This window comes from Paracoccidioides lutzii, assembly GCF_000150705.2.
Source record: "Paracoccidioides lutzii Pb01 unplaced genomic scaffold supercont2.15, whole genome shotgun sequence".
NCBI lineage: Eukaryota > Fungi > Ascomycota > Eurotiomycetes > Onygenales > Ajellomycetaceae > Paracoccidioides > Paracoccidioides lutzii.
Window position 1 is genome coordinate 772,981 of NW_015440961.1, and position 23,885 is coordinate 796,865.

Here is a 23,885-nt window from a genome sequence, read left to right on the forward strand (position 1 = left end):
AATTTCTTAAGTTTAGAACCAGTAAGAGTGGATCTCAACCTCTTCAAATACTAACGGACTACAGAAGGATAGATGGAATAAGTTATCGTTTTATACCTATTTCAACTGCAACTAATAAGAGTGCTTAATCTGCTAACCCGGCATGATTGCTTAGACGTCTTCTGACTGATAGTCATGAGGAAATGTGCTTCAGAGTGTTCTGATTTTTCCTGATAGGAAGTTATTCTTTCAGCCCCTGAGAGGTATTTGTCAGCTGAGGCTGGAGTATGGAGTTGAGAAGAAACTATCTTGAATGTCGAGTTCTACAGTCGACCAAGATATGGCAGAAAAGAAGGAAGGATGAAGAATAAAGGAAGAATGGGTAAAACATGATACGAGATAACATACTTCTAGTTTGCAAGACCTAACTTTAATAAGACCTTATACGGACGAGGGGCGGTAATATTGAACATCCATGAACAATGAAAGAATAGCCTAGAGTGGAGACCGCAAGTAATGGTTGCGATATAAAGCGTCCAAAGGGGAAAAAAAATAATAACCTCAGAAGAAAATCTTTTGTTTGTAGCGGAAAAGGTAGGGGTGAAAATGACATGCGCTCTGTGAAGAAACTTCAGCGGTTTCAAGTGCTAAGTTAAGCGCAATGGCGAAATTATGATCATAGGATTCTCTGAAAGGCATTCAACGGCTTTCCGCTAGAGGACAGCCAGATGGGAATCGGAATCGTAAAAATATACGTTTTCGATGCACAAAATTTTAGCGCGTGAACAACATGTACGGCAAAACCAGGTCCCCGGGATCGAGGTGCATCGAGGTGGCCCCCTCCCCCCCCCAACCCCCCAATATAAAAGAACTCGATCTGCACTGCGGGACCGATGTGGGCATTGCGTTTGCAGCTGCAATTCCCCTCCATTACTGATATAATGCCCACGGCACCTAAACAGTGTTAAAATTCACAGACTTCGAAATACGAGGCTCCGGAAGCTGCCCTCGACGTTAAAATGGACTGTACAAGTGATGTTAGCTCTATTCATTCCGCAGACCCATCCGAATGCTCATTCGCCGATGGCACCCTGAAAGGGGAACAACAACGAATCATAGATCTATTGAAGGGGCAGTCATTTACAATACCATATCTCTCTAAAGCTTTCCCCGGATGGTATGTTGGTATCAACCAACATTATGAAAAAATCCACGCAGAAGAGAGCACGTTTCTCGATAAGTAAGTATATACGACAACGTCACATTTGTGTGGTGTTCAGTTCGAAACTGATATGCTCGACCTCTTTAGATGGGTGGAAAGAGAAAACCTCCGGGAGATGGCCAAAAAGGTTAACCTGACTCTCTGTATTGCGTGCTTCTTTCCGCGCACGACGGAGGAGAGATTGCAAATTTTGTTTGAGAAAATGGCTTGGGTATGGTATTCGCTCCCAGCGACTGACACTTTTACCCAACCAGACTAGATGAATTAACAATTATTGCTTCAGTTCTTTGCATTCGACGACGGTAAGCCACTGTGATTGTGTCCAAGGGCCAAAATCCAAGACTTACACCGATATACTATCAACAGACGCAGATAGCTTTCTTCGAGCGGATGAATTTGCAGATCAACAGGTCGTTCCATTCTTAAAATATTGGATTAACCCTGAGCGAAGCGGTCCAGAGCCAATTGTCCTTCCATGCTGCTACATCTATCGAAGTTGTGGTCCGAAACTTGCGGTGGGATGGTCAGAAGGTAGGTCCAATCCAAAATCGATGTCACCAAATTGTATTTTCTTTTCCGTCATTGACCAGACGACCGGTTACAGCCTCTAAAGAGCAGTTTATGGACACTACAATCGAATATGTCAACTGCCTTTTCGAGGTCAGCAAACAGCGAGAAACATACCTACCCTCTATAGAAGAGTACATAGAGGGGAGGATCATCAATATTGGAGTCTATCCAACCCTTGATTTGATCCCGTAAGATGCCCTCTCATAGCCCAGACATTTGGGAGCAGTATGTTGACAATTTGCTAGCTTTGCCAGCGGCATAGAAATACCTCAAGAGACCTTAAGGCACGAGGCTGTTCAGACAATCCGATACCACGTGGTACGAATAGTTTCTCTGTAAGTGGACGTCCGTAAATGATTCAGTTCGCAGATAAATGTCTGCTTGAAATTACTGACCCTGCATGGCTTCGAAACTTAGCACCAATGACTTGTTCTCAATCAGAAAAGAAATTGTAAGTTCATTTCCACTTGTGTTTGAGTTTCGAGATTGAGAGGAGGTCTGCCGAGTTCCCTAAGTTGGCGTCTGAAATGTAGTTTTGTCTCATCGCTTAGAATGATAACTCACCTAATCATCATTTAGAAAGATAACCAATTCGACAATATACTGCCACTTCTTGTGATGCGCAGAGGGATGACTGTGCAAGAGGCAGCTGATTACACTGTGGAGCTCATTAAAGAATCTTATCGTATCGTCAACGAGGCGCAAAAGCGCCTACCTGCTCTCGAAGGAAAAGCTAAGGACGATCTTGCAGAATATATTGAGCAGTGCAAAGACCAAGCCACAGGCAGTGTTTGGTTTCAGTAAGCATCAGCTAGACTTGACAACAGTAGTAATTATGATAAAAAGGATCTTGCTAACCCCTTCTCACCAGTGAGCTTTCACCGCGGTACCTCGGCCAGGGAGCATTCGGGGAACAAGAAATCCGTGTCCAACTTTGAGGAATATTTCGCAACAGATAACGATTCTTTGAGGCTCAGAGTCCTGCAATTCCAATCTTGTATATTGAGCTACCTAGATCCCCAAAGCTTCCACACGTTCATTTCTGTGCAACGATTTGGTTTGCATCTGCTGATCTTGTTCATCATAGAAGAAGCGCAACACAACCTGCTGCGTCTTTAGGTCCTTTCTCCTCTTTCGCCTCTTCTCTTTCCCTTTGTGGAGAAGAGAGCCATTATCCATGGCAGAGTTCACTTGGTAGTTCATATGTTGCTGTAACTAGATCGCATCTTTATATCCGTCATGAGTATATACAAATTGCTTCCACGTTCTTTGCACTGAACTGAAGTTGGATATTAAGTTGGGCTTAGCGCCCATCCGTTTGTCCAGTTTGGCCTGTTTGACTGGTTTTAGTTGTGCATCGGTGAAGATAAATTGTAACTAACTCGATATCATACCAAATAATTAATTGCACACCAGATTATGCTGCAAACGATCTCCTGCCCAGTATAGCTCAAATATCGCCGTTTTCGGGGTGATTTTTCAAAGGCCTTGATCAACCGCTGCTGGTTGCGAATCCTTGTTAGCAAACTTCCTCTTATATAAACTTTTCATGTTTGATTTTTTGTTTTGATAATTAATTATTGGCAAAACAAAGCCCAACCGCTTGGTTATTTCGAGGGCTTCAAACTCAATATCACAAAACATATTTAGGCCACGGACAAATTGAGCAGAACTTATTGTTCTCAGGTCGATACATCACCATCCTCCCGACTTTTTGCCGAGAGATCTCATGCATCCAACAATTCCTTTAAAACATCAGCGTCTCAGCCGCGAAAACTTATCTCTGAACTGCAATTTGTTTTCTTTTAAACAACAATGCCAATTCATATGCACATATCATTTTACCTGCGGTTCCCCCACAGATGAGCTGTCCCTCAAGTTGTCATGACTAAGAGTTGAGCCCACGTGTCGATGAAGCTAAACCGAAGCTGCATACGCACCAATGCGAAAAATTATTTCGACCCAATTGTCAGAGCTACGGGAAATTCAGGGTTATCGATCCGGCTTCCTGTCTCACATCCATATGGACATCTACAATATGACTGCAAGTGGTCAGAAACAATCTTCAAGCCGACTTTGGTGTGGATCAGGAAACTCTAACTTTCCTTCAGATATGTCGACCACTGTGAGGATACGATATCTGGGATCACCCGTATTTACCCACCTGCACTGCAGGATTCAGGAGGCAGTACCCATTTTGTGGAGGATATGCAGCCCTTCCTCTATAAACCCGCCAGTTCATGCCATCCAGCGGCTTCCTGGCGATAAATACTGAAGATTTAAGCCGCGGTTGGACCCTGCTATTTTTCTTGGTTCTCTGCTATATTTGATCAACAAAAGGCCATCTGGTCAAGGCATCCGGCCACAGTAGAGAGGAGGAAATGCAGTGGTAAAGAAGCACACAGCACATGATCCAAATCCTTTTCGCGGTAGCAGCAGCAGCAGCAGCAGCAAGCCACATGGGAATAATATCAGTATCAAGACCTTTCTACAATCCTAAACTGATTAGTGGGACATGACATTGTTTACCACTTTTCCTGGTATCACAATAGTTCTTCTAGAGCAAGGAGCTAACTGCTACTTTGGCTGTCACCTCCAAATCACTGGGAGCCAGGTGAGTTGCTTTTCGATTACATTAGTTTCGCTTGTAAATCCATTTATTCTAATGCACTATTCTGCAGATGAATCCCGAAAGCTATTAAAAAGTCCGTTTTGCGGGATTCAGGGGAATGTTGTCGCCCGATATCAAATCCCATATCCCATCCCAGGTTTTAGGTAAACTTTCTGTGAGTGAAAAGATTCGATTGTGATCCACGCAAAATATCTTTCTTATGCTAGGCGTCGTGCAAGCCCAGGAGCCATCCAAAGAAGTTCTCAGGGTCAAAATTTGCAAAGCACTCCGCAAGTGGTGAGTTTCCCTGCTCTCAATTCTGCAATCATCTGTCTCCGTATCTAACAATTATTGTGGGTATATATATCGCAACACAGAAGCTATCAAGGTTTAGTGGTTTTGCTTGAAGAATACAAAAGCGTAAGTAGCATGAGATAGGAAAAGTGATTTATCTAAGCTATACGGACTATGAAGTGTTGTGTGTCCTGTCATTTCACCTCTCTCGGACTAAGCACCTGAGTTTTGCCTTTCCCACCCCAGCGAATTCGCATCCCAATGATTGAGCGGACGGTAAAACGATTCACCCTCTCTAATGGGAAATGGCGGTGCATACTGACACGGACAGAAGTTCGGTGTAGGGCAACGGCAACCAAAACCAGAGACAAAACCAGAGCAAAATTCAATCAGTGTTCGAATTGCAAGTACGCCTTGCCAACTTGGATCAGGGTATGTGGCATATCTAACTAGCACAGCAATGGAGTCAGTTTTCTCACCAACTTCTAATAATGTTGAATTTTGGGAAAATTAGTTGAGATATTGGTACACTAAAGATAAAGCAATGGGATCTTTGGGCAGGTCTCAATCTAGTTTTAGAGGTGTCAAAGCATTGGAGCTTTCCGTTTGAATAGCAGGGCGGTGTGATAGGGTACCGTTTGGGATACATTGGTATCTTCATACATCTTCACCAGCAACCCATATGCGCAAAATAAAAACTGCCTCTTAAGGATCGCACCGACTCCTAGATTTAATGATCGATGTCAAAATGACACAATTATCAAGCAGGCCCTCTCTGTTTTTCTAACGAAACGGGTCTGAATTCTTCCACTCTGTGCATATGAGGCACCATGATCATGACTAAAAAATTTTTACGAATAAACAAGATATATAGCCTATGTGGCCCTGGAGGACAGACACCAAAGCAAACTGCCCGGGTCACATCTATTGGAATACAATCACCCACCAAGTGATCTACATGCTGGATCGTCAATCCTCCTGTTCACCTTGCTAATTTAAGATATCGACCATTCCACCGGCGGGCTGTTAGGCGGAGCAGTGTTTCTTCCGCAAGACCCTCCCTTTGGAGAGAGGAGCAATTCGGGGGACACATGGCCTGCACCACATGTCCATGATGTAATAGAAATAGGTGTCAGCTTGATATTCCGAGCTTAAGCCACCGAATTGGCGACATCGGTCTCTATCAGAAGCAATTTACGGTCATCGGGTCACACGCTGCATGGTTGAAACCTGAGGGCATTATGTCAATTTCAACAAGCTTGAATTGTAAGTCTGAAGAACAAAGTTGATTTTACCCCAATTCGCCTTATTTTTCGGATTCCCCGGAATTCGATAAAGGGGGATCCCTGGAATTACAAGGCTGGGAAGTTGAACAACATCAAAGCTACGAGGTGAGTAAATCCAGGGCCAACGCCAAGGGCCCACTAGGCAGGCTAAGCTCCGCACAAGCACACGGGCCAACATAGCGTGGCGGCGAACGGCAAAGCCTGTGACTCCCTCATCATCCCTTGACAGTTGACACAAGGCTGGACGAGTCAAACCTCGAGATATATCGACACTGGATTTCTGAAGAAACTTGACATTTAGAGATGCTATATTCAACCAATTTGTTTCCTAGATGGACGATTTGAAATGGGAACCGCGAGAGAATAGTACAGCTGAAACATGCACCTAAAATACCCACGAGACTCACCATTCCTATTTGCAACTGGTAACAGTCTTGGTCGGCTGCTAGTTAATAGCAGGGTTGCGGGTCCGATTACGAATCAACCAATCTCACAGAGTCGGCGGGTTTAACAGCATGGACCTTCGCGTATGTCTCCCCTTCTTCGGCTTTGAAAGCAAATTTGCTTTTCCTGGTTAGTCTCTCCTCTTCTCCTCTTTTCTACTCTGTATATATTAGCATATAGGACTGGCTATTCCCTGACGATGTGAGAATCTAAAGTCTATGTTAACACAGCTTATCTCAAGTTTCAAAATACTTAGGTCGTTCCTCCCATACACCATTCCCCCAAACTCGTTGAGTGGGACACGAGACGGCTGTTGTCGCAACTAGTCACCATGGATATAAGGAAACGGGCACCGAAACTACCAGTGCAACAGTTCATAGTACTAGGTAGGTGAAGCCAATTTTTAATTTGCCCTAAATGCTGAAACAAACATATCTTGTCTTATCCCAAGTGTAGAAACGTCCTCCCAGTAAACTAAACAAACAGCTAACTGAACTTTGTTAGCAATATGTCGATTCGCGGAGCCTGGTATTATCTCTCAAACCCTCCTCTTTTACTTTTTGTGTAATCAAAAGAAAGACGCCGCAGAAATGGAGAGCTAAGATACTGGTTTGCGTTGCATGTTTTCAGTCAGTTTCACCTCCGTATTCCCATACCTTGTATGTACCATTTCCTTACTTTCATCGATCCGCGGGCAGTTCTTCTGGCTTATTTGAGCAGATTTAAATTCAAATCAAAAGAATCAAAAATAACAACTTGTATATTCCCTCCATATACCTCTTCTATATGTCATGGCCCTCTATCTCCGAATCAAAAAAAAAAAAAAAAAAAAAAAAAAAAAAAAAAGAGGGTTGCATAATTTCTAATAGACATATCCCCAATAGCCCGAGATGATACGCAGCCTAGGAGTCGGTGAAAATGAAGTCGCCAAATGGGTCGGGTTTGCCTCAGCAACATTTTCAATTTGCCAATGCTTAACCGCCGTACCGTGGGGTGCACTATCCGATCGAGTTGGCCGAAAGCCCATCATCCTATGCGGGCTTTGCATCACGATGATATTCAGTTTACTTCTGGGGTTTTCAACCTCACTGCCCATGGTTATTCTATCACGGGCTTGCATCGGTTTGGGGAACGGTAACGTCGGGATTATCAGGACTGTTGTTGCAGAGCTGGTACCGGAGAAAGAACTTCAACCGCGAGCATTCAGCCTGATGCCGCTGGTATGGACTGTTGGGAGTATCTTTGGCCCTGCTTTTGGAGGGGCACTAGCCGATCCTGCGAAAAAACATGAGAAATGGTTTGGCAATAGTAAATTTTTCAAGAAATATCCGTTTGCCTTGCCCAATATTGCTGTCTCTGTGTTTTTTGTTATCGGGATATTCACTGGAGCTCTTTTTCTGCAAGTATGTTTCGATCTCCCGTCCTTGTCATATTGGGACTGTACTGTCATTGCAGACGATATTTATTCATTTGAAACAGGAAACTCTCGCGTCGAAAAGAGGCCATCAAGATTATGGCTTGACCCTGGTGAAGATCCTCAAAAGACCATTTGTGAACCGCAAGGAGCGAAAAACTTCCAGTGGCTTCATTGTCGACGAAGCGGAACCCCTGCTAGATCCAGACACTCACCGAAACAACACCAACAAAGGTGCACACAGGCCCAACTTGCCATGGTCGCAAATACTGACCCCGCAGTCAAATCTCATTTTGGTGGCTTACGCCACGATGTCAATGCATACTGTGGCATATGACTCTGTATTTCCCGTATTTCTCAACCACAAACCACAAAACTATGAAAACAATCCAGATGTGAAGCTTCCATTCAAGTTCTCTGGAGGGTTTGGCATAGGTATGTGTAGTAATCCCTACCTTACATCTCCCACCCTGTCTCCTTTGCATCTGCTAATTTCCCCACAGATTCTCAACAAATCGGCATCCTCTACACCATCATTGGCGTAGTCGGCATGTTGATCCAGTTTCTCATCTTTCCCCATGCTGCGCACCGCTATGGCGTCCTCAACTGTCTAAAAGCCGCTTCTATAGTCTTTCCAGTCACGTACTTCTTGACTCCCTTCCTGGTTCTCTTCCCCACCAGCGCCTCCCGCCAGCTGGCAGCATTCGTGCTCCTGTGCTGCAAACTGACTTGTGTCGTATTCTCATTCCCATGTTGTACGATCCTGTTAACCAACTCAGCCCGAAGCGTAGGTGTGCTGGGGACGTTGAACGGAGTAGCGACCAGTGTGTCTGCAATTGGAAAAGCGGTGGGCCCGGCAGCATTGGGGGGAGCCTTTTCTCTAGGTGTCAAGAAGGGCTACATGATTTTGCCTTGGTGGATGTTAGGGATTATTGGAACTTTGAGTGCACTACCGGTGTTTTGGGCTCAGGAGAGTGATCGCTTTGTTCATAATAGCGATGGCAATGGCTGTGACGACGAGAGCGGATTTACGAATGCGGATGGAAATGTGGAAGAGGACGGTGAACTTCCACAATACCAAGATGACCATGACGGAGCAATCGAAAGGGAAGAGTGTGAGGTCGTGAACGGCAAATTCTCTCAACGGGCGCTCTGATAGGGCACACATGGAAATGGGTTTTCCAGATAAAGATAAAAGAGTGGTGTGAATGATCAAGGAACCAAGAAGACGAATCACGAAAGAAATGCTTGTTAGTTGACAACTCTTTTGCCTCCCTGCACACCAGAGCTCAGAATGAACCTGCAGAGGGTGATATGGAGGTAGTCCAGAAATGACTCTACCTCACTAGGATGGAATCAACCAAGACACCTTTGATTCAAATGAAGTTATGTAAAAATGTGATGAAATGGAATACGACTCAAGAAGCCAAGAATATGATAATGAGCGATCACGAATATCACGATGAAAAACCGAATTAGGGTATCCATACAGCAGCCAATTTGTGGTCATCTTGGTGTGGCTACTGATTTTCTTAACATCTTATATATATGGTGGCTTTGTGTGGGTTCACGGGAGAACGACTGAACGACTTGAGAAACGAAGTAAATTTTCATGCAGACGATATGCATATGAAAATGAATCAAGATAAACTTAATTGGATATATTTCATAGTAAAAAGATAATTGACTAGATAGATGAAGTTAGGGCAGATGTTTTCAAATCAACAAAAGTTCACAATAAAGTATTCTTACTTCTAGCATTTTAACCAATATCTGAGAACCGGTGTGAATAGATACCGAAATTAACCCCTAACTATTCAAAAATAATGATACGATCCCAATTTATCCAATATATAAAATCATAAGTGGTCCGAAACAAACGGGCAAGCCTATAGAAAGCCTAATACACATCTATAGGCTCAAGAGTGGTTGCGATTTTGCAGTGAGGGGAGTCAGAATATGTCATCCTGGATTATTTCAATAAAGCCGTGGCATCATTAATTTTTTCTTGGATAATGGATTTCCATTTCTAATAAATCATGAAATAAATTAGCAGCTGCCACCAAATATTAAGAGAAGAACCCAAATGGTGGGGTGCAGAAGTAAATGAAAAAAAGAGGGAGGGAAAGCGGGGAAAGGAGAAAGAAATATTCACCAGTGCATTGGTCATATCACCACTCTCCAAACTCTCGACTAGGCCAGGGAATGTCGCGCCTGAATATCCAGTCCACAATCCCGGCGCGAAAAGGACATGCTTAAACCAGTTTCGCCCATCAAGGCCCTTTTGGTACAAGAATTTCCGTTCCAAGTATTTATATTTGTCATTCGCTGCTCGGATCTTGAAAAAAAGCTGGATCTTCTTCCAGTACATCCACCAAGGTAGATGCTTGTGGAGTTCCTTAGCAAGTGACGCAGTGTATGTGTCAAAAGCGACCGCTGCGTTGTACATATTTGCAATCGCAGTATCAAGTGACTTGAAACTGAAATCGGGAATTTTCGATTTCGCTTTCACGGACTCTAGGTACGCAGCTAATGCACTGGCGTATTCTGTTGCATTCAGACCCAGGACAGGATTCTCCGCCAGATACACAGCCATCAAGGACAACACTTTTGCAATAGCGGTGTGGTAGGTCCAGCTCGGGTCCCCATAGCGATCCATCCAGTCAAAGCTGTCATAGTTCGAGTGGTAATGATATACCGCATCTCCAGGTGCCTGGCTAAAACCGAAATCAAAACAAGGGATACCAACAAAGTCCTGGAAAGCGGTAAAATCGCTTCCACTTCCCATAGGGGTAATCTTACCATCCCAGAGGCCAAAGATTGTCTGGCCCTTGACGGTCTGGTTTGGAGATAGAACAAGGCTGGTTGCTTCGTAGATGGCTTTTTTCAGTAAGGGACTAGCACTTGCGGTGAACCGGTGACCACGTGCAGCCACGTCGACATTGAGATATGCAACAACGGACTTGGAGAGCCAGTGGAGGTTCTCCTCCACCCATTCCGTAGAACCAACTAAGCCATATTCTTCGCCATCCCAGCTGGCAAAGATAATTGTACGCAGAGGTTTCCACCCAGATTTCAAGGCTTGACCGAAGCTGCGAATAACCTCGTTCAAAGCAGCGGAGCCACCATTCGGGTCTCCAGCACCGCCTGCAATCCATGCATCCCTGTGGTTGCCGATGATAATAACCTCATCTGGAATGGAGCCACTGATCACTCCAATTAAATTCCATATAGGAGTTGTAACGTATTCCTGTTCATTGTAAAGATTCAGAACGACATTTTCTGGAGATGGCCCAATGTTGTACTCTACTCCCTCATGGCTAAGCCCACCGCCTTGCCAATGTTCATTGAAATCAGAGGCTTTGGGTCCGTGGCCATTGAGGGCCTTCAGAAGCGGCAGAGCATCTCTGTATGAAATTGGGAGAGATGGAATCGAGGGAATCGCGTGACTAGGATCTTTGCGTGTAGAATTTGGAGTTGAAGGGTATCCCGGAGTTGTCGGGTCACCGGGTGCAATACCTAATAGGAGAATTAGTATCTTAAATATGAAATATGAAGATAGGTAAAGTGGACGAACTTAAAAATTGCACACTGCCCCGTTGCACAGCACTGGGGTTACGAGCAGGGCCATATGGGTAAGCCTTGTGTCCGTTTGCCTCCGTTATGTCCCCATCTTCCTGAGGATCAGAATATACGACAACGCCCACCATCCCGAGCTCCTGCGCCCGTTTCACTTTCAAGCCGCGGAAGGTATGGCCGTATTTGACCAATGCTATCTTTCCCTTCAGACTCACGTTCGCATTAATAAGATCTTCGAAATCGTGGTATGTTCCGAAGTTGGCATACACAAACGGGGCTGTGACGTTCCCATTTGCAGAGTAGCCATGGAAGATAGGGATGCGAGCAGCCAATCCGCTGGTAGAATCTTCGGACAGAACATCCTCCTCCAAAGATGCTTTAAACTTTACTGTTGTATGCTCTCCCTTCTTTTCCAGCAATGCCAGTGAATGATCGACGGGATAGTTGATGTATACATCATAAGACGATATGCTAGTTTCGATGCCGTATTCTTGCCACCTTTCTTGAGTCCAGATGACCTGGCTCAAATTCTTGCCGGCCAGATGCGGGCCCGATGTGTAATATCGACTCCATTCTTTCACCTTGCTCTCACTAGGGACTGTTTGGAGGATGTTTTGCAGTGCTGTGTAGCTCAGGCCGTCTCCGTGGGGCCAATTTTTATGAGGGAAAGGATGGGACCATGGAAGATAGGACCAAATGGAACCGCGGTCGCGAAAGAGGACAGGATAGGGAACAAGAAATAGAAACACTGCGATACAGAGTAGAGTAGTGAGACCGATGGTACAAGCCCGACGGAGCGATGCGTGAGGATATCGCGGGCGGCGTGGAGCTACTTGAACGACGAGCAGGGGAGTGCTCTCGGTAATCGGCATTTTGGGCGGCTTCTCCCTCATATAATATATGTTCAAGCCAAGTATTAGGCGAGTCAGTAAGAGCAGCAGCAGCAATGCCAAAACAAGGAATCAGAGAGAAGGCCAGGTTGGGGTTTATTGCAAGTCCTGATTAGCCTCCAAGCAATACGAGGTTCTGATTATCCGCATCGCTTCTCTCCCATAACAAGCGATGTTGATGCGATTGTCGACGACGATCTTGCAGTATCCGGGTATGGGTGCCCACCAACCACGGTCGAAGCTTGGCAAGGAGGTCCTAGGCTCGGTTGTAGGCACTCGCAGATAACTTTGATCTGTGGAGCATGCCGGAATATACAACTTCAGGGTGTGTGGAAGTCAAAGCTTAATGAAAATAGCGGCAGTAAAGTTATCTCAATTAGCTTACATATAGAGTCAATTGCAGTTTTACCAAAGGAGTTCGCCACCCAATCGTGAAAAGATCTACCGAGCTCCCATCTAGATTTCTTTAATACACTCGGGTCCTCACGATCATTGAATAGCTTGAAGTATATTAACATACAGAACACCAGTAATCTACCTTAAACAATCAAACAATACATTCTATAGATGTATGCAAGCCATATGAAGCAAAGTAAATAAAATAAATAAATAAATAAAATAAAATAAACCCCCCCCCCCCCCCCCCCCCCCCCGCCAGATAGGAATCAGCCAGATAGAAAGAACATTAGAAGGACTAACCATGCGTCATGTTTTTTCGTTATCTTCCCATTTCTACCCAAGGGAGGGCTTTCGTCTACAGGACAGTTTGTCAACAGGAAACTTACATTCAAGAGGAAGAGAATACGCAGTAGTGGAACACCATTATCGTAGCCCCGACACGAGACCCGTCTACTTGGCTCAACTTATAAAACACCAAACCCCCCCTCTTTGCTTCAATCCTATCTTCGGCTTTCTGCCACATGAGCGGTTGGTGTCATTCTCAGTCTCCAATAATGAAAAAAGAAAAAGAAATGAAAATACCAAGAGTTAAAAACATTAACAAAGATGTGAAGAACATTCGAGTGAACCTAGCTGTGGTTGTGGCTCCGGAATGGCCCCCCTTGGCTCTCTGCCATTTAAGCAAGATTCGGAATCGGACTCACCGATACCGATCAATCACGAATAATCTCACAATCGGTGGATTGCGTGCCTCTGTGTCTGTGCATGCAGTTACCCAGAGCCGTAGGTCATTTCTTCGATGGAGGAGTGCCGTTAATAAGCCCCAGTTGGCCCCAATCCGGCTTCTGAAAGAAAGAGAAAAAAACGCGCACCTGCCTGCTCATCACAGTTGCTAATGATCAACGCTGAAGCTGCTTTCAAGGGATATATGTACTGTAAAACTTTGGTGTGTCGAAGGACTTAGCTTGACGCTATAACCATTCCTCCAGAGTATTTGCTTCCGCCCGCTGCGAAGTGTTGACTAAGGAGGGAGCGGATTTTTAAGAAAGTTTGTCGATGAAGACGTATCGGGCAGGCATGGAGGGAAAGAGAAAACAAAATCTGACTTCGATCTATTGTGATGGATTTACTGTTTTTTCGAAAGCGGTATTGGCTCCCGCAACTGCAGCAGTAGTGGCAACCCCAAGGACCGTCTCTTCTTTGCGATCAGGAACAAATGCGTACCTAGGCAACTGAGCCATCTTCTCCTCAGGACTTATTTCGTTATCAGAATACACCAATCTCGTGGCCTTCGACCTTTCCTTCTCTTTCTTCGCTGGTTTCTCTCCAGTAGTGTCCTCAGGCTTCGTAGCTGGAGCAGGAGTTTTACCGGCAATCTCGTCAGCCTGTTTCGCCGCACCCGAAATCAAGTCATCAATGGAAGTCGACGGCTGCTCTCCGACAGGATGTGGCCCTGAGGGACTTCGACCAGTTTGAGTTTGTTCTAACCCGTACGAAGGTTGACCATGATGCAGTTGTTGCATCTGGAAAGCATTGACTTGGGGAGCGCCAAAGCTTGGGCGTTGCGGAAGGCCAGGCGCAGTAGGTAGACTGGGGGGGCGAGAGGGGAAAAGGCTGGTATGTGGAGGAGTTTGAGTCTGGAATGGCGGTTGTTGTTGTTGTTGAAAAGGTACTGGAGGCGTATTAGTCCCCAATGGACGCTGTGGAAGAGTCGAAGCCGGTTGCTGATACTGTTGTGACGAGACCTGCGGAGTGCTAAACTGAGTTACAGGGAACTGTTGGCTAGCAGGTGGATATGGAGCATATCCAGGGGACGCATAATCGGGTTGCTTCTGGAATGCCGCCGTGCTTTGTTGAAAAGCGCCACTTTGCCCATAGGGTTGCGGGTAGGAATATTGCTGGCTCGAGCCTTTCAGCGGTTGACCAGCGGTAAACTGAGGCGTTGCAACCTACAACAACGCATAGTGTTAAAAAGTGTCTCGAATATCAAACAGAGACAGAAAATTCGTAAAACACTTACGTATGCAGCATTTCCTGTCTGCAAGCCTTGTCCGGCGCCAACAGGAGTGACATCCCCACTGCTACTTCCAGCTGCTTGTTCAGCAAGCTTCGCCTTATGCTCCGCAAGCCTCTTTTTTAATTCCGCAGGGCTTTCGAATTTTGGTTTCTTTGGCTGGCCCCCGCCACCCTGTGCTCCAGGCGCTGGGTTCCCCGTCACGGCACGCCGCTCCGCCTCGGCCTGGTGATATTGGGTCAGGACGCGTTGATTGTGAGCTTGCAAAACATCTTCAGGAACACCCTCCATGCCAAAAATCTCGATATCCAAACTGGACCTGTTAGGAAGGGCATTATCGACAGCACTTAATGATTCTTTATGGACTTGGCTCATATGCACGGACAAGCCTGAACACGATGAAAGTTAGTCAAGGCAAGCGAGTATCTAAAGCCAGATTTTTGGGCAGCACTCACCTCCAGCTGTATTCAGCCTCCTCCCACACCTGTCGCATTTGAAATGTTTCGCCTTTTGATGAGAAATGAGAATCTTTAGGTCGTCGAAATCTCGTTCGCAGTAGTAGCACCAAGGGCGACTGAGCAGCTCCTCGAGATCTGGATGACCGCGCTTCTTCTTACCCATTGTGAAACGTGATCGGAGATGTAGATGCGAGAGCGCTAAGGGCAATTTAGGACAGAGTTCCTTCCAAATGGCTGATATTCACGAATACGGCGGTCGTTAACTTGAGAGGATAACGAGGTCAAATAAAAGTCGGTCGGGGGGCTCCTCAGGAAACTGGCCCGAGCCGTTGGCACTAAAGTCACATGACCATAAGGAATCTCACGTGCAACTGCCTTCGAACTAACAACTAGCTAGTAGAGAATAATATAGGAGCATCCATATGAATACGAAAGATTACTAGTAGGAATTAAATTCAAGCAAACTGTCGAGAAATCAAAAGTCATGATAATGGCTTTTCCCTGTGTCTTATCATTACATACGGTAACCAAGGGCCAGCATCCCCCATTTATATTATTATATACAGTAGTAACTGCTCATGAAAACGTCGTGGGCACCGTTTATACAAAATTGCCTGCAAGCTAGGATTCCAGACCGAAAATTAATTTACCAGAGCAGGAAGGCCGAGACAGGTGAAAGTAAAAGAATACAAACGCCCAATGATATCATACACAAACTGTTAGTGAAAATGCCACCGAACTCGTCTGGCGCCAGAAATGCTAAACACGCCCATGCCAGGCCAACTTCTTTCCAATGCCCGACCGTTGCGTAACGAGGCCATTATGAAATCTAGTTCCGGAAGGGCTTGAAAACCCTATTTCTGCCTATTGACGATGGTGCCCGGGCTGGTTATAGCTAATTTGATAGACCTGTCCTCCATAAGGGCTGTAACGGACCGGAGGGGGTGTCGGAACACTCAAAGGACCCATCAAAGGCTCCGATCGTCGAAGTTCAGGCTGCGGCTGAACAGTCGGATATGTCGCGGTGGACGGTTCAACTTTCTCTGGTATAGCCGGCACCAAGGTATTTTTCGCAACACGTCTGACCTTCCTGGCTGAAATGTCCTGATTCTCTGCTCCTGTAGGATTCTTCGAGTCTGACCTCCGCTTTCGGCCCGTGGCAGTTTTCGTAGCGACATTTCCTTTCCTTTCTGCCTCAGCTCTATCAGCCTCGATTTGAGCTTTTGTACGTTTTGGATTTCTGGTTCGGCCTTCGTGGTTAAATTTTGCCCAGTGGATTATCATTGCCTCCGTTCTTTTCGGGTTCTTGGATCGTTGGATCTTAAGTTGGTTTTTGGGGTCTAGAAGTGGATCTTCGTACAACGGCGTAGATGCGGGCTCCTGGGTGACTGAACGTCTCGATTGACTGGGAGTGGTTGGGGTCTGTGGCGCGGTCGATGGAACAGGAATCGGCGTTGATATTTTGAGTGTTAATACTTTGGCGGGGTGAAGTGTTCTTGGTGAGGGTGCAGAGGGTTTCGGGGAGGCGGGATGTACAGGCAATTGAGGAGCTAGTGAAGCCGCGCGTGACTTTGACCTTTTGCCCCTGGCAGATGTAGGGGACAGGGCTGGGGTTGACGGCTCCGTCTGAACCTGTGAACTTTCTCTAGTTACGGGATTTCTGAAGCCACCAAAACGGGTAATACGTTTGGGACGACCATCGCTCTCCCTGTCTACACCATTCGTTGTCCCACTAGCATTAGCCGTGTCAATATCCACTGGCCTTTTCTTAGGAGCAGGTTTCGAAGGTGGGCGGAGACCAGGAATATAGTCGACACCACCAATTGTAATTGGCTTCCACCCATCGATATTTGATGGATCAGTAGCGTTAAGTTTCATTCGTTTCAATTGTGTTGGAGTAGGCTTGAAGCCTCCTTGAACAAAGGGGTCTTGAAATCCAATTTTGGATTCCCGGGGATCATGTTTATATCCATAAAGCATAGCTTCCTTTTTATCCTCGAAAACACGTGGATCACCCAGCTTTCGGGGATTAGCAGCCTTTTTTAACGGGCGTCGTGTGGCACGTCTGGATAGCTTATCGATTGCAAAGTATTCATCCTGCCATACCCTCAGCGCTCGGGCAGTATTCGCAGTTATGGCGTAAAGCTCCTCCGTCGTGTGTGATTCCGGATTCTTTAGTATGTCGATGTAAATTTCAGGTTTGGTGATTGGAAGAAAACTTCCACTAGGCACGGTCTCAGTCTCGTATGGCCTTGGGCGCTCAAAATCACCAAATGCCTTTTTCCACGATACGGGAAGATCTTCATCCTTTCCATCATAGTCGTCAGTAAACTTTTGGACATCGTTGATATTCCAGAGGGCTCCAAGTCGCTTTTCAATAATCAATGCTTCTCGGCGGCGATTCAAAGCTTCGAGAGGGGTAGCCTGTTCAGCTTCTTCAAGACCAGATTCATTATAAGGAGTTTCATCAACGACATCTCGATCAAGATCAATTTTGGCAGCTTCAGGATGGGATGTAAGCATATGCTGTCTAAGATCGTCGGCTGGGGAAGTCGTATGTGATTTAGAAGACTCGAATGATTCATTACACCAAGAACATTTGAGAGATGGATGTGTGTCAACTGCCCCAACTTGCTGAATAGAAGTAGACTGCAGTGTGGGAGGTTCGGAAAGTTGGCGATGCAATGGCGATGAAGTGGTACCCAGTGTCTCCGTTCCCCGAGTATTGATGTCTATATCATCCTGGACCAAAAATGACATGATGACAAGAGACCAGTCTGTATGAAAACTTAGTATATATGGATTAAACCAGGGGGATTAATCCCCCTGGATAACAGAACGGAGAGCATTTTCAAATATAATTATAGGGAGAAAAATCCCAAGCAGAAACGAAACGAATGGAAAAGAGCGTGTGGGTACTGATGCCAATGAACAGCAACGGGCTATATAGACAAGAGCATAGGGTTGGCCATGAAGTAAAGCATTAAGTCTTCTGCCAAGATGTGAAAGTTTTGAACAAGAGAATTAACAGTGACTTTTTTTTTTTTTTTTTTTTAAGATAAGACACAGCCATCTTAGGGGAGTAACGTTGTAGCATCCAAATGTAGATAGAGGATGGGAGTTGGAAAAAAAAAAAAAAAAAAAAAAAAAAAAAAAAAAAAAAAGGGAACAAGATATCATCATACCTTTAGCTATGTATAGATGCCAAAACTGGGTATTAGCAATCGATCATAAACGAGTCTTAGCAGTAATACATCGGAATACTGTTTAAACGTGGTTGCAGGAACGAGAGAAGTGGATGTATGTGGTGGTTCGAGGTCGAGTTTGCTTTTGATTTCAACGCCAACCGCAAATTGAGGCGTGAGAGGTAGCGCTTAAATTCGACCAAGATTCCGTTCAACAAAAAGAGTACAAAATTAAAATAAGTAATTAAACACGAAGAAAAGGAGTAAACAGGTAACAAAGAATTAATGAAGAAGGAGGATCGAAATAGGGGCTTCTGATCATCACACCTCACAAGGCGTGTGGGCGGGTGGCGATGGGTGAGTGAGTAGTAGTAGTTGCTTCTATCGTAAAAGATTTTTGCAAACCAGGGTAGAGACTCGGTTAGAGGTTAAACAGGTGTAGCTGGGAGAAAGGGAAGTAAAATAAAACAACACCGAAAACAACAACAGGAGAAGAGAGAGAGGATTTAATGGCCGACAGCTTTCATGACACGGATTGCGCCGTCCATTTGCATTTGATCAGGATAATTTTAATGAGGTTGCTGGGCGTGTGGGAACTTGATCTCAACGTCCTGTCTCGAAGTAATAATAATAATAATAATAGAGTCTTTGGGTAAGGCCCAATACCATTAGTTAGTTACAGGGAGATATGGATACAGATCACGTTACCGAGGGTCATCCGTCTGGCCCAACCAAAAGTGCAGATTGTATTATATAACTAATGTTGACAACACAGCGTCAAAAGATCAGAATAATGCTCGCATGGATAAACAACTTTGCCTTTGTCCACCCCTGTCCACTTTGTTCAGGTGCGAAGGAGGAGGGACTTATCATCATCATCATCATCATCATCATCATCGTCGTCGTCGTCGTCATCATTAACGTGTATATGCATTTCGCTGAGGACACTCTGACACAGCGCTGCTCCACTTCAGGAATCAGCTTTGACAAATCTATTATTATACCTCTAACTTAAACGCTGGGTTGTACCAACCCTCGAACCTTGTAACAGAGGCCATAAAATTTTTGAGCTGCAACTAGCTAACCTATTTTTGCTTGGTTAGCGTTTGAGCTAACTTAAGCCAATCGATCATCCCCAGCTAAACTTCTCTGCAGAGACTTGGATCCAACAGAGCATAAATCCGACTCTATTATGAAATGAGTCCAATTCCGTAAACTCTGATTCTAAATCTAGAGTTTACTATAAGTACAATATCTTAATCCACATGATCTCAGTTGAATTTGTTATCAAATAAAACCCTACAAGGTGACATCTGCAAAACCCAAAACCCCTCTGTTTGAAATAATGCTCGTTAGTGTCAGTTTCACCTGTCGAAAAACAAGTAAACGCGACAGCCTGTTTCTCCTCTCTCTCTCTCTCTCGCTAAGAATACATTTACAGCCTATATGTCTGGTTTGGAGAAATCTTATAGAATTAGAGCAAGTTGGGTAATGGGCGATTATTAGTGATATTCTTCATAAAGAATTCTATCAAACTTTATGTTCCTATATTTACTTGTTTGTTTTGCTCTGGCAGCAACAGGACAATATTGACTAATTGGCCATAAATTCTAACATATAAATGGTGTTCGTCATGTCGAACAGGTTCATCGTATAATCCAGAGGAACCAGAGGAACCAGTAACTTCTGCAACTCAAAAAGTAAAGAGTCAGCATGAATTGCCCTTCCCAGCTGCCAGCACGCATCACTCGCACACCCATACACTCGATGCACATGACATACATACCTATTTATTCATTTCCCCAACATTCAACGCAACCAAAAACCTGCTCACGCAGTTATATGCCCCAACAGTAGCTGTTATCTCCACAATCTCCCTCTCACTGAAATGCCTCTTCAACTCCTCAAAAACCTGGTCAGACACCTTAACCGTCCTCGTCATCGCTTCCGTATACTTCAACACAGAAATCTGCTTCGGGGACATCAGCGCCGCCAACTCCTCATCTGAGGGCGGATTATCAACCCCGCGCTCTACAAGTTTCAGCGCCTCGTCCGGAAACCCGGCTTCCGTCAGCAGCGGCGCATGGTGCTTCCACTCAAACCACGCCTGGTTTATAACGGCGACGCGGCAGATTGCGATCTCGCGAATGTCTGCGGTAAGGGAGGTTTTGGTGCGGATAATGCCTAGGAAGGAGTTCCAGCCATCGGCGACGGGGAAGGAGTGGAGGAGTGCTAGGTCAAGGGGGAGGAGGCCTCGTTCGCCGCGACGGGCTTGGACGCGCTTGAGAATGGTTTCTTCCTCTTCGTTGGAGGTTGGGGGTGGGTTGGAGACGTATGTGAGGCGCATTGTGGGCGGTTAGTGGGAGGGGGTGGAGGGGTAGTATGGAAATGTTGGTTGGGTATGGCGATTTGACTGATGTTAAAAGAACGTTTAAATATATAAATATAATTCGACAAGGGATTCAAAATTTAAAGGTCAAAAGAGGAAAGGCAATTTAAACTCACTGCTGTTAAAATCTATTGAATCGAGTGCTTGGAGCATTCGCTACTATACCTTCGGCATATAATGGTATTATTTATGTTGTTTTGTTTTCAGAATCTAACAATCCTAAATGCGGTGTAAGTGCTTCATAGCTGACTCCGCCGGGATAATCCACTTCAATCCTGCATTTGGATCGGCAATAGGCAACATAATACCATACCAAAAATTTTTGCATTCACCTACACTCTAATGTCTGTTTTGTGTTCAGTTACGAATGAGTAACCAGCAGTGTACACTCCATCTTACGGCGTATTCATTCCGAGTTTCGACACTGAAATGAGCGAGTTGGTGTTTGGCAATACATCTCGGCATTTTCACCTCCAGATCGTGTCCGGCGAAGCAAGAAGCCGCGAGCGGAAAGCATCCGTAACCATAGGGATCGGGAAAACATCTGCCCTAATTGGTGTTGCATAACCACTGCTACGGCAATTATTCTCTCAGTTAGTGAATATCAATTGGATTAGATTTGTGGTTCCTCTCTTGTATTCCGGTTACCACTATTGGCTGCGGCCTAGGCAAATTTGACGGGTTCCGAAGAGCTAGCATTATTATTCGCACCCGTGGATAATACGCATCTATCCCGGGGCATGCTGTGAACTAGTTACTGATATATGACAATTTCTAGTGTCTCGGCGATTCCAAGATGGAAAATGCTGAAAATTTGGCGGAGGAGAATGAACTCGTATATTCTATGGGAACGGAATGTCAGGTACCACATTTATTATGGACCTAGGATATTCTCAAATCCCATTTCTCTGCCGTATGGTAATGCAATTACCCTTGGTAACAAAGTCCATGCCGTCCATGACTGGAGAAATGACAGGAGGAGAAAGAGTGTTATCTGTCAGAGTTTCCCAGCGGGTACCTGGCCACTTTCATGCAGAATGTATGTATATACATAAAAAATGATTGGAAAGTGCTTAGTATTCTCTAAGCCCGGCCTGGGACTGCCCTTCATCAGACTTCCATAAAATCGAAACAACAAACAAAACTCAGTCTTGCCGTTCATGCATGCAGCCAACAACAATAAATGGTGGTTGTTTAACGGATGCGCGCCTAATTAATCACGTGCAACGGTTCGGGGCTAGCGCTTCCGCTTCCAAGGTTCGTCTAAATGTGGAGAGACTTTCTTGGCAACTCAACGTCGACAACATGCACCATAGCTTCAAATCCAATCCCATCATATTTGGCTGCTTTTCTTGAGGATGGGAACTTGTCTGTGAAGAAGAGGACATTACCATTTACATTGAGAGTCTCAGTTTTTCCTCTAAATCGACTACTAGTCTAACAACTCTCACCTAGACCACCGGTCATGTCGAAGAAGACTGGAAAGCAAGCCCCTACAAGTGACGAGCTCCTTGCTCAGTTCGATGACCTTGGTGTCGATGATGTAGCCACTCATGTTGTTGGAGGTCCACAGGGGAAGTCGGAGCAAGATCTATTAGCCGAGCTGCAGGACCTTGCCTCTCAGAAACCTCCAACTTCTCGAACCTCATTCACAGCAAACAGATCCCCCAAACGAACTTCCACTGCAACTCCACCCCCGGACAGGCTCAGCGAAGATAAAATGGCGGCACCCAGAAAGTCTGGAGATAGCTCTAGAGCTTACCATACAAGCTTGACTCCTGCGGAAACAACTTCATCCGAGGCTGAATATACTCCTACCTCTGAGGAACCGACCAAGAGCGGAGGGGGAGGCGGTGGCTGGTGGGGTGGGTTGTTTGCTACTGCCTCAGCTGCTGTGAAGCAAGCAGAGGCCGCCGTGAAGGAGATTAAACAGAACGAGGAAGCTCTGAAATGGGCAGATCAGGTCAGAGACAACGTTGGAGTACTTCGAGGTCTTGGTATGTTGCACAATGGATATACCTGTTCCCCAAAAGGAAAACCATTACTATTTTTACGATTCCTTGTACTAGAGAACTGTGTTAATCATCATAGGCGGCGAACTTCGAACTCTAGCAATTCCAACTTTTACGTCTTTCCTTCATACTCTAGCTCCCCCGATTTCCTCTCATGAACGACTCCAAATTCACATTACACATGACTTCTCGGGCTATCCTTCGCTAGACCCATTGATTTACTCAGTTTTCTCCCGGGTAATGTCCCAGGTTGAAGGAGGTGATCTCCTGGTTATCCAGCGCGGTCGAGAAGCCGCCCCCCGACGTGACTCTGATGCCAACGCTGGACAGATTTCTACTGCCGGCTGGAATGATGGCCCGTGGTGGCGGACCGTGTCTGTAGGAAAACCACGGTCCATATCAGCAATCAAGGGTGCAGTGGCTGGTACAAAACTTGCCCGAGCAAGCGCAGAAGCATACGCAACAGAATACTTCTCTACCAGAGGCGGCATCGAAGAAGCCACCAAACAAGCATCCGAGATAATATCCGAGTCAAATCCTGTTCGCAGTAGTGACATATTCCTTGCCATCCAGGCTATTTCCCAACCTACACCAGCAGATATTTTCCAAGCAGGGCCTAGTGGAGATTCAGAAAAGTCAACGGATGGGATAGTGGAGGTAAATGATAATGTTGAGGAGGAAGTTTTCTTCGCAATTTATCTTCATGATCCTATCCACAGTATTGCTTTCCACTCCGTCACACAGGCCATTCCGCAAAAGTGGATTGACTGGCTTGATGCCCCAGTCCCCGATCCGAGCGCGCATAACCCCAGTGATCCTCTCCATTCTAGTGTTCCAGAAGCAATTGCTGAAGTTATCGAGAGCGGCGGCGTTGATCCTCGCGAGTGGGTTGCGGAATGGATAGAGGAAACACTTTCCCTTGGTGTTGGTGTCGTTGCACAGCGGTATGTTGCGCGGAGAATGGGTGTTGGCGAAGGGGGAGTGGCTCGAGGAAAGATGAAGGCAGAGCAGGCGACTGCTGTGGAAAGCGGTGAATGAGATGCAGATAGAGCCATGTGAACTTTCCGCGATTTCTCTAGTCAGTAATTTATTTCTTTTGCAGCTAGTTTGCTGCCTTTTGATTCGTTTTGACTAGGTTG

At 45.5% G+C, this 23,885-nt stretch overlaps 7 protein-coding genes across 7 annotated transcripts; 3 read left to right on the forward strand and 4 right to left on the reverse strand.

Moving 5' to 3' along the window:
* Positions 1-769: 769 nt before the first annotated feature.
* On the forward strand, positions 770-2,709 carry PAAG_05756 (hypothetical protein; the record flags this gene model as incomplete). The annotated part of the gene is made up of 10 exons (XM_015845674.1): positions 770-874; positions 957-1,219; positions 1,289-1,412; positions 1,485-1,503; positions 1,568-1,732; positions 1,806-1,959; positions 2,017-2,106; positions 2,189-2,222; positions 2,351-2,571; positions 2,643-2,709. The coding sequence occupies 10 exons, from the start codon at positions 770-772 to the stop codon at positions 2,707-2,709; spliced, it is 1,242 nt and encodes a 413-aa protein (XP_015699900.1).
* Positions 2,710-7,296: 4,587 nt separating this feature from the next.
* PAAG_05757 (hypothetical protein) lies at positions 7,297-8,976 on the forward strand (the record flags this gene model as incomplete). Its single annotated transcript, XM_002792429.2, has 3 exons — positions 7,297-7,809; positions 7,886-8,255; positions 8,324-8,976. The coding sequence occupies 3 exons, from the start codon at positions 7,297-7,299 to the stop codon at positions 8,974-8,976; spliced, it is 1,536 nt and encodes a 511-aa protein (XP_002792475.2).
* An 816-nt stretch (positions 8,977-9,792) lies between these two features.
* On the reverse strand, positions 9,793-12,271 carry PAAG_05758 (glutamate carboxypeptidase; the record flags this gene model as incomplete). Its single annotated transcript, XM_002792430.2, has 3 exons — positions 9,793-9,849; positions 9,976-11,339; positions 11,398-12,271. The coding sequence occupies 3 exons, from the start codon at positions 12,269-12,271 to the stop codon at positions 9,793-9,795; spliced, it is 2,295 nt and encodes a 764-aa protein (XP_002792476.1).
* Positions 12,272-13,800: 1,529 nt separating this feature from the next.
* PAAG_05759 (hypothetical protein) lies at positions 13,801-15,323 on the reverse strand (the record flags this gene model as incomplete). The annotated part of the gene is made up of 3 exons (XM_015845675.1): positions 13,801-14,637; positions 14,709-15,091; positions 15,158-15,323. 3 exons carry the CDS (start codon positions 15,321-15,323, stop codon positions 13,801-13,803), a joined length of 1,386 nt encoding a protein of 461 aa, XP_015699901.1.
* A 701-nt stretch (positions 15,324-16,024) lies between these two features.
* PAAG_05760 (hypothetical protein) lies at positions 16,025-17,920 on the reverse strand (the record flags this gene model as incomplete). The annotated part of the gene is made up of 1 exon (XM_002792432.1): positions 16,025-17,920. The coding sequence occupies one exon, from the start codon at positions 17,918-17,920 to the stop codon at positions 16,025-16,027; it is 1,896 nt and encodes a 631-aa protein (XP_002792478.1).
* Positions 17,921-20,131: 2,211 nt separating this feature from the next.
* PAAG_05761 (4-carboxymuconolactone decarboxylase family protein) lies at positions 20,132-20,692 on the reverse strand (the record flags this gene model as incomplete). Its single annotated transcript, XM_002792433.1, has 1 exon — positions 20,132-20,692. The coding sequence occupies one exon, from the start codon at positions 20,690-20,692 to the stop codon at positions 20,132-20,134; it is 561 nt and encodes a 186-aa protein (XP_002792479.1).
* Positions 20,693-22,199: 1,507 nt separating this feature from the next.
* On the forward strand, positions 22,200-23,784 carry PAAG_05762 (hypothetical protein; the record flags this gene model as incomplete). The annotated part of the gene is made up of 2 exons (XM_015845676.1): positions 22,200-22,731; positions 22,826-23,784. The coding sequence occupies 2 exons, from the start codon at positions 22,200-22,202 to the stop codon at positions 23,782-23,784; spliced, it is 1,491 nt and encodes a 496-aa protein (XP_015699902.1).
* Between the last annotated feature and the right edge of the window lie 101 nt (positions 23,785-23,885).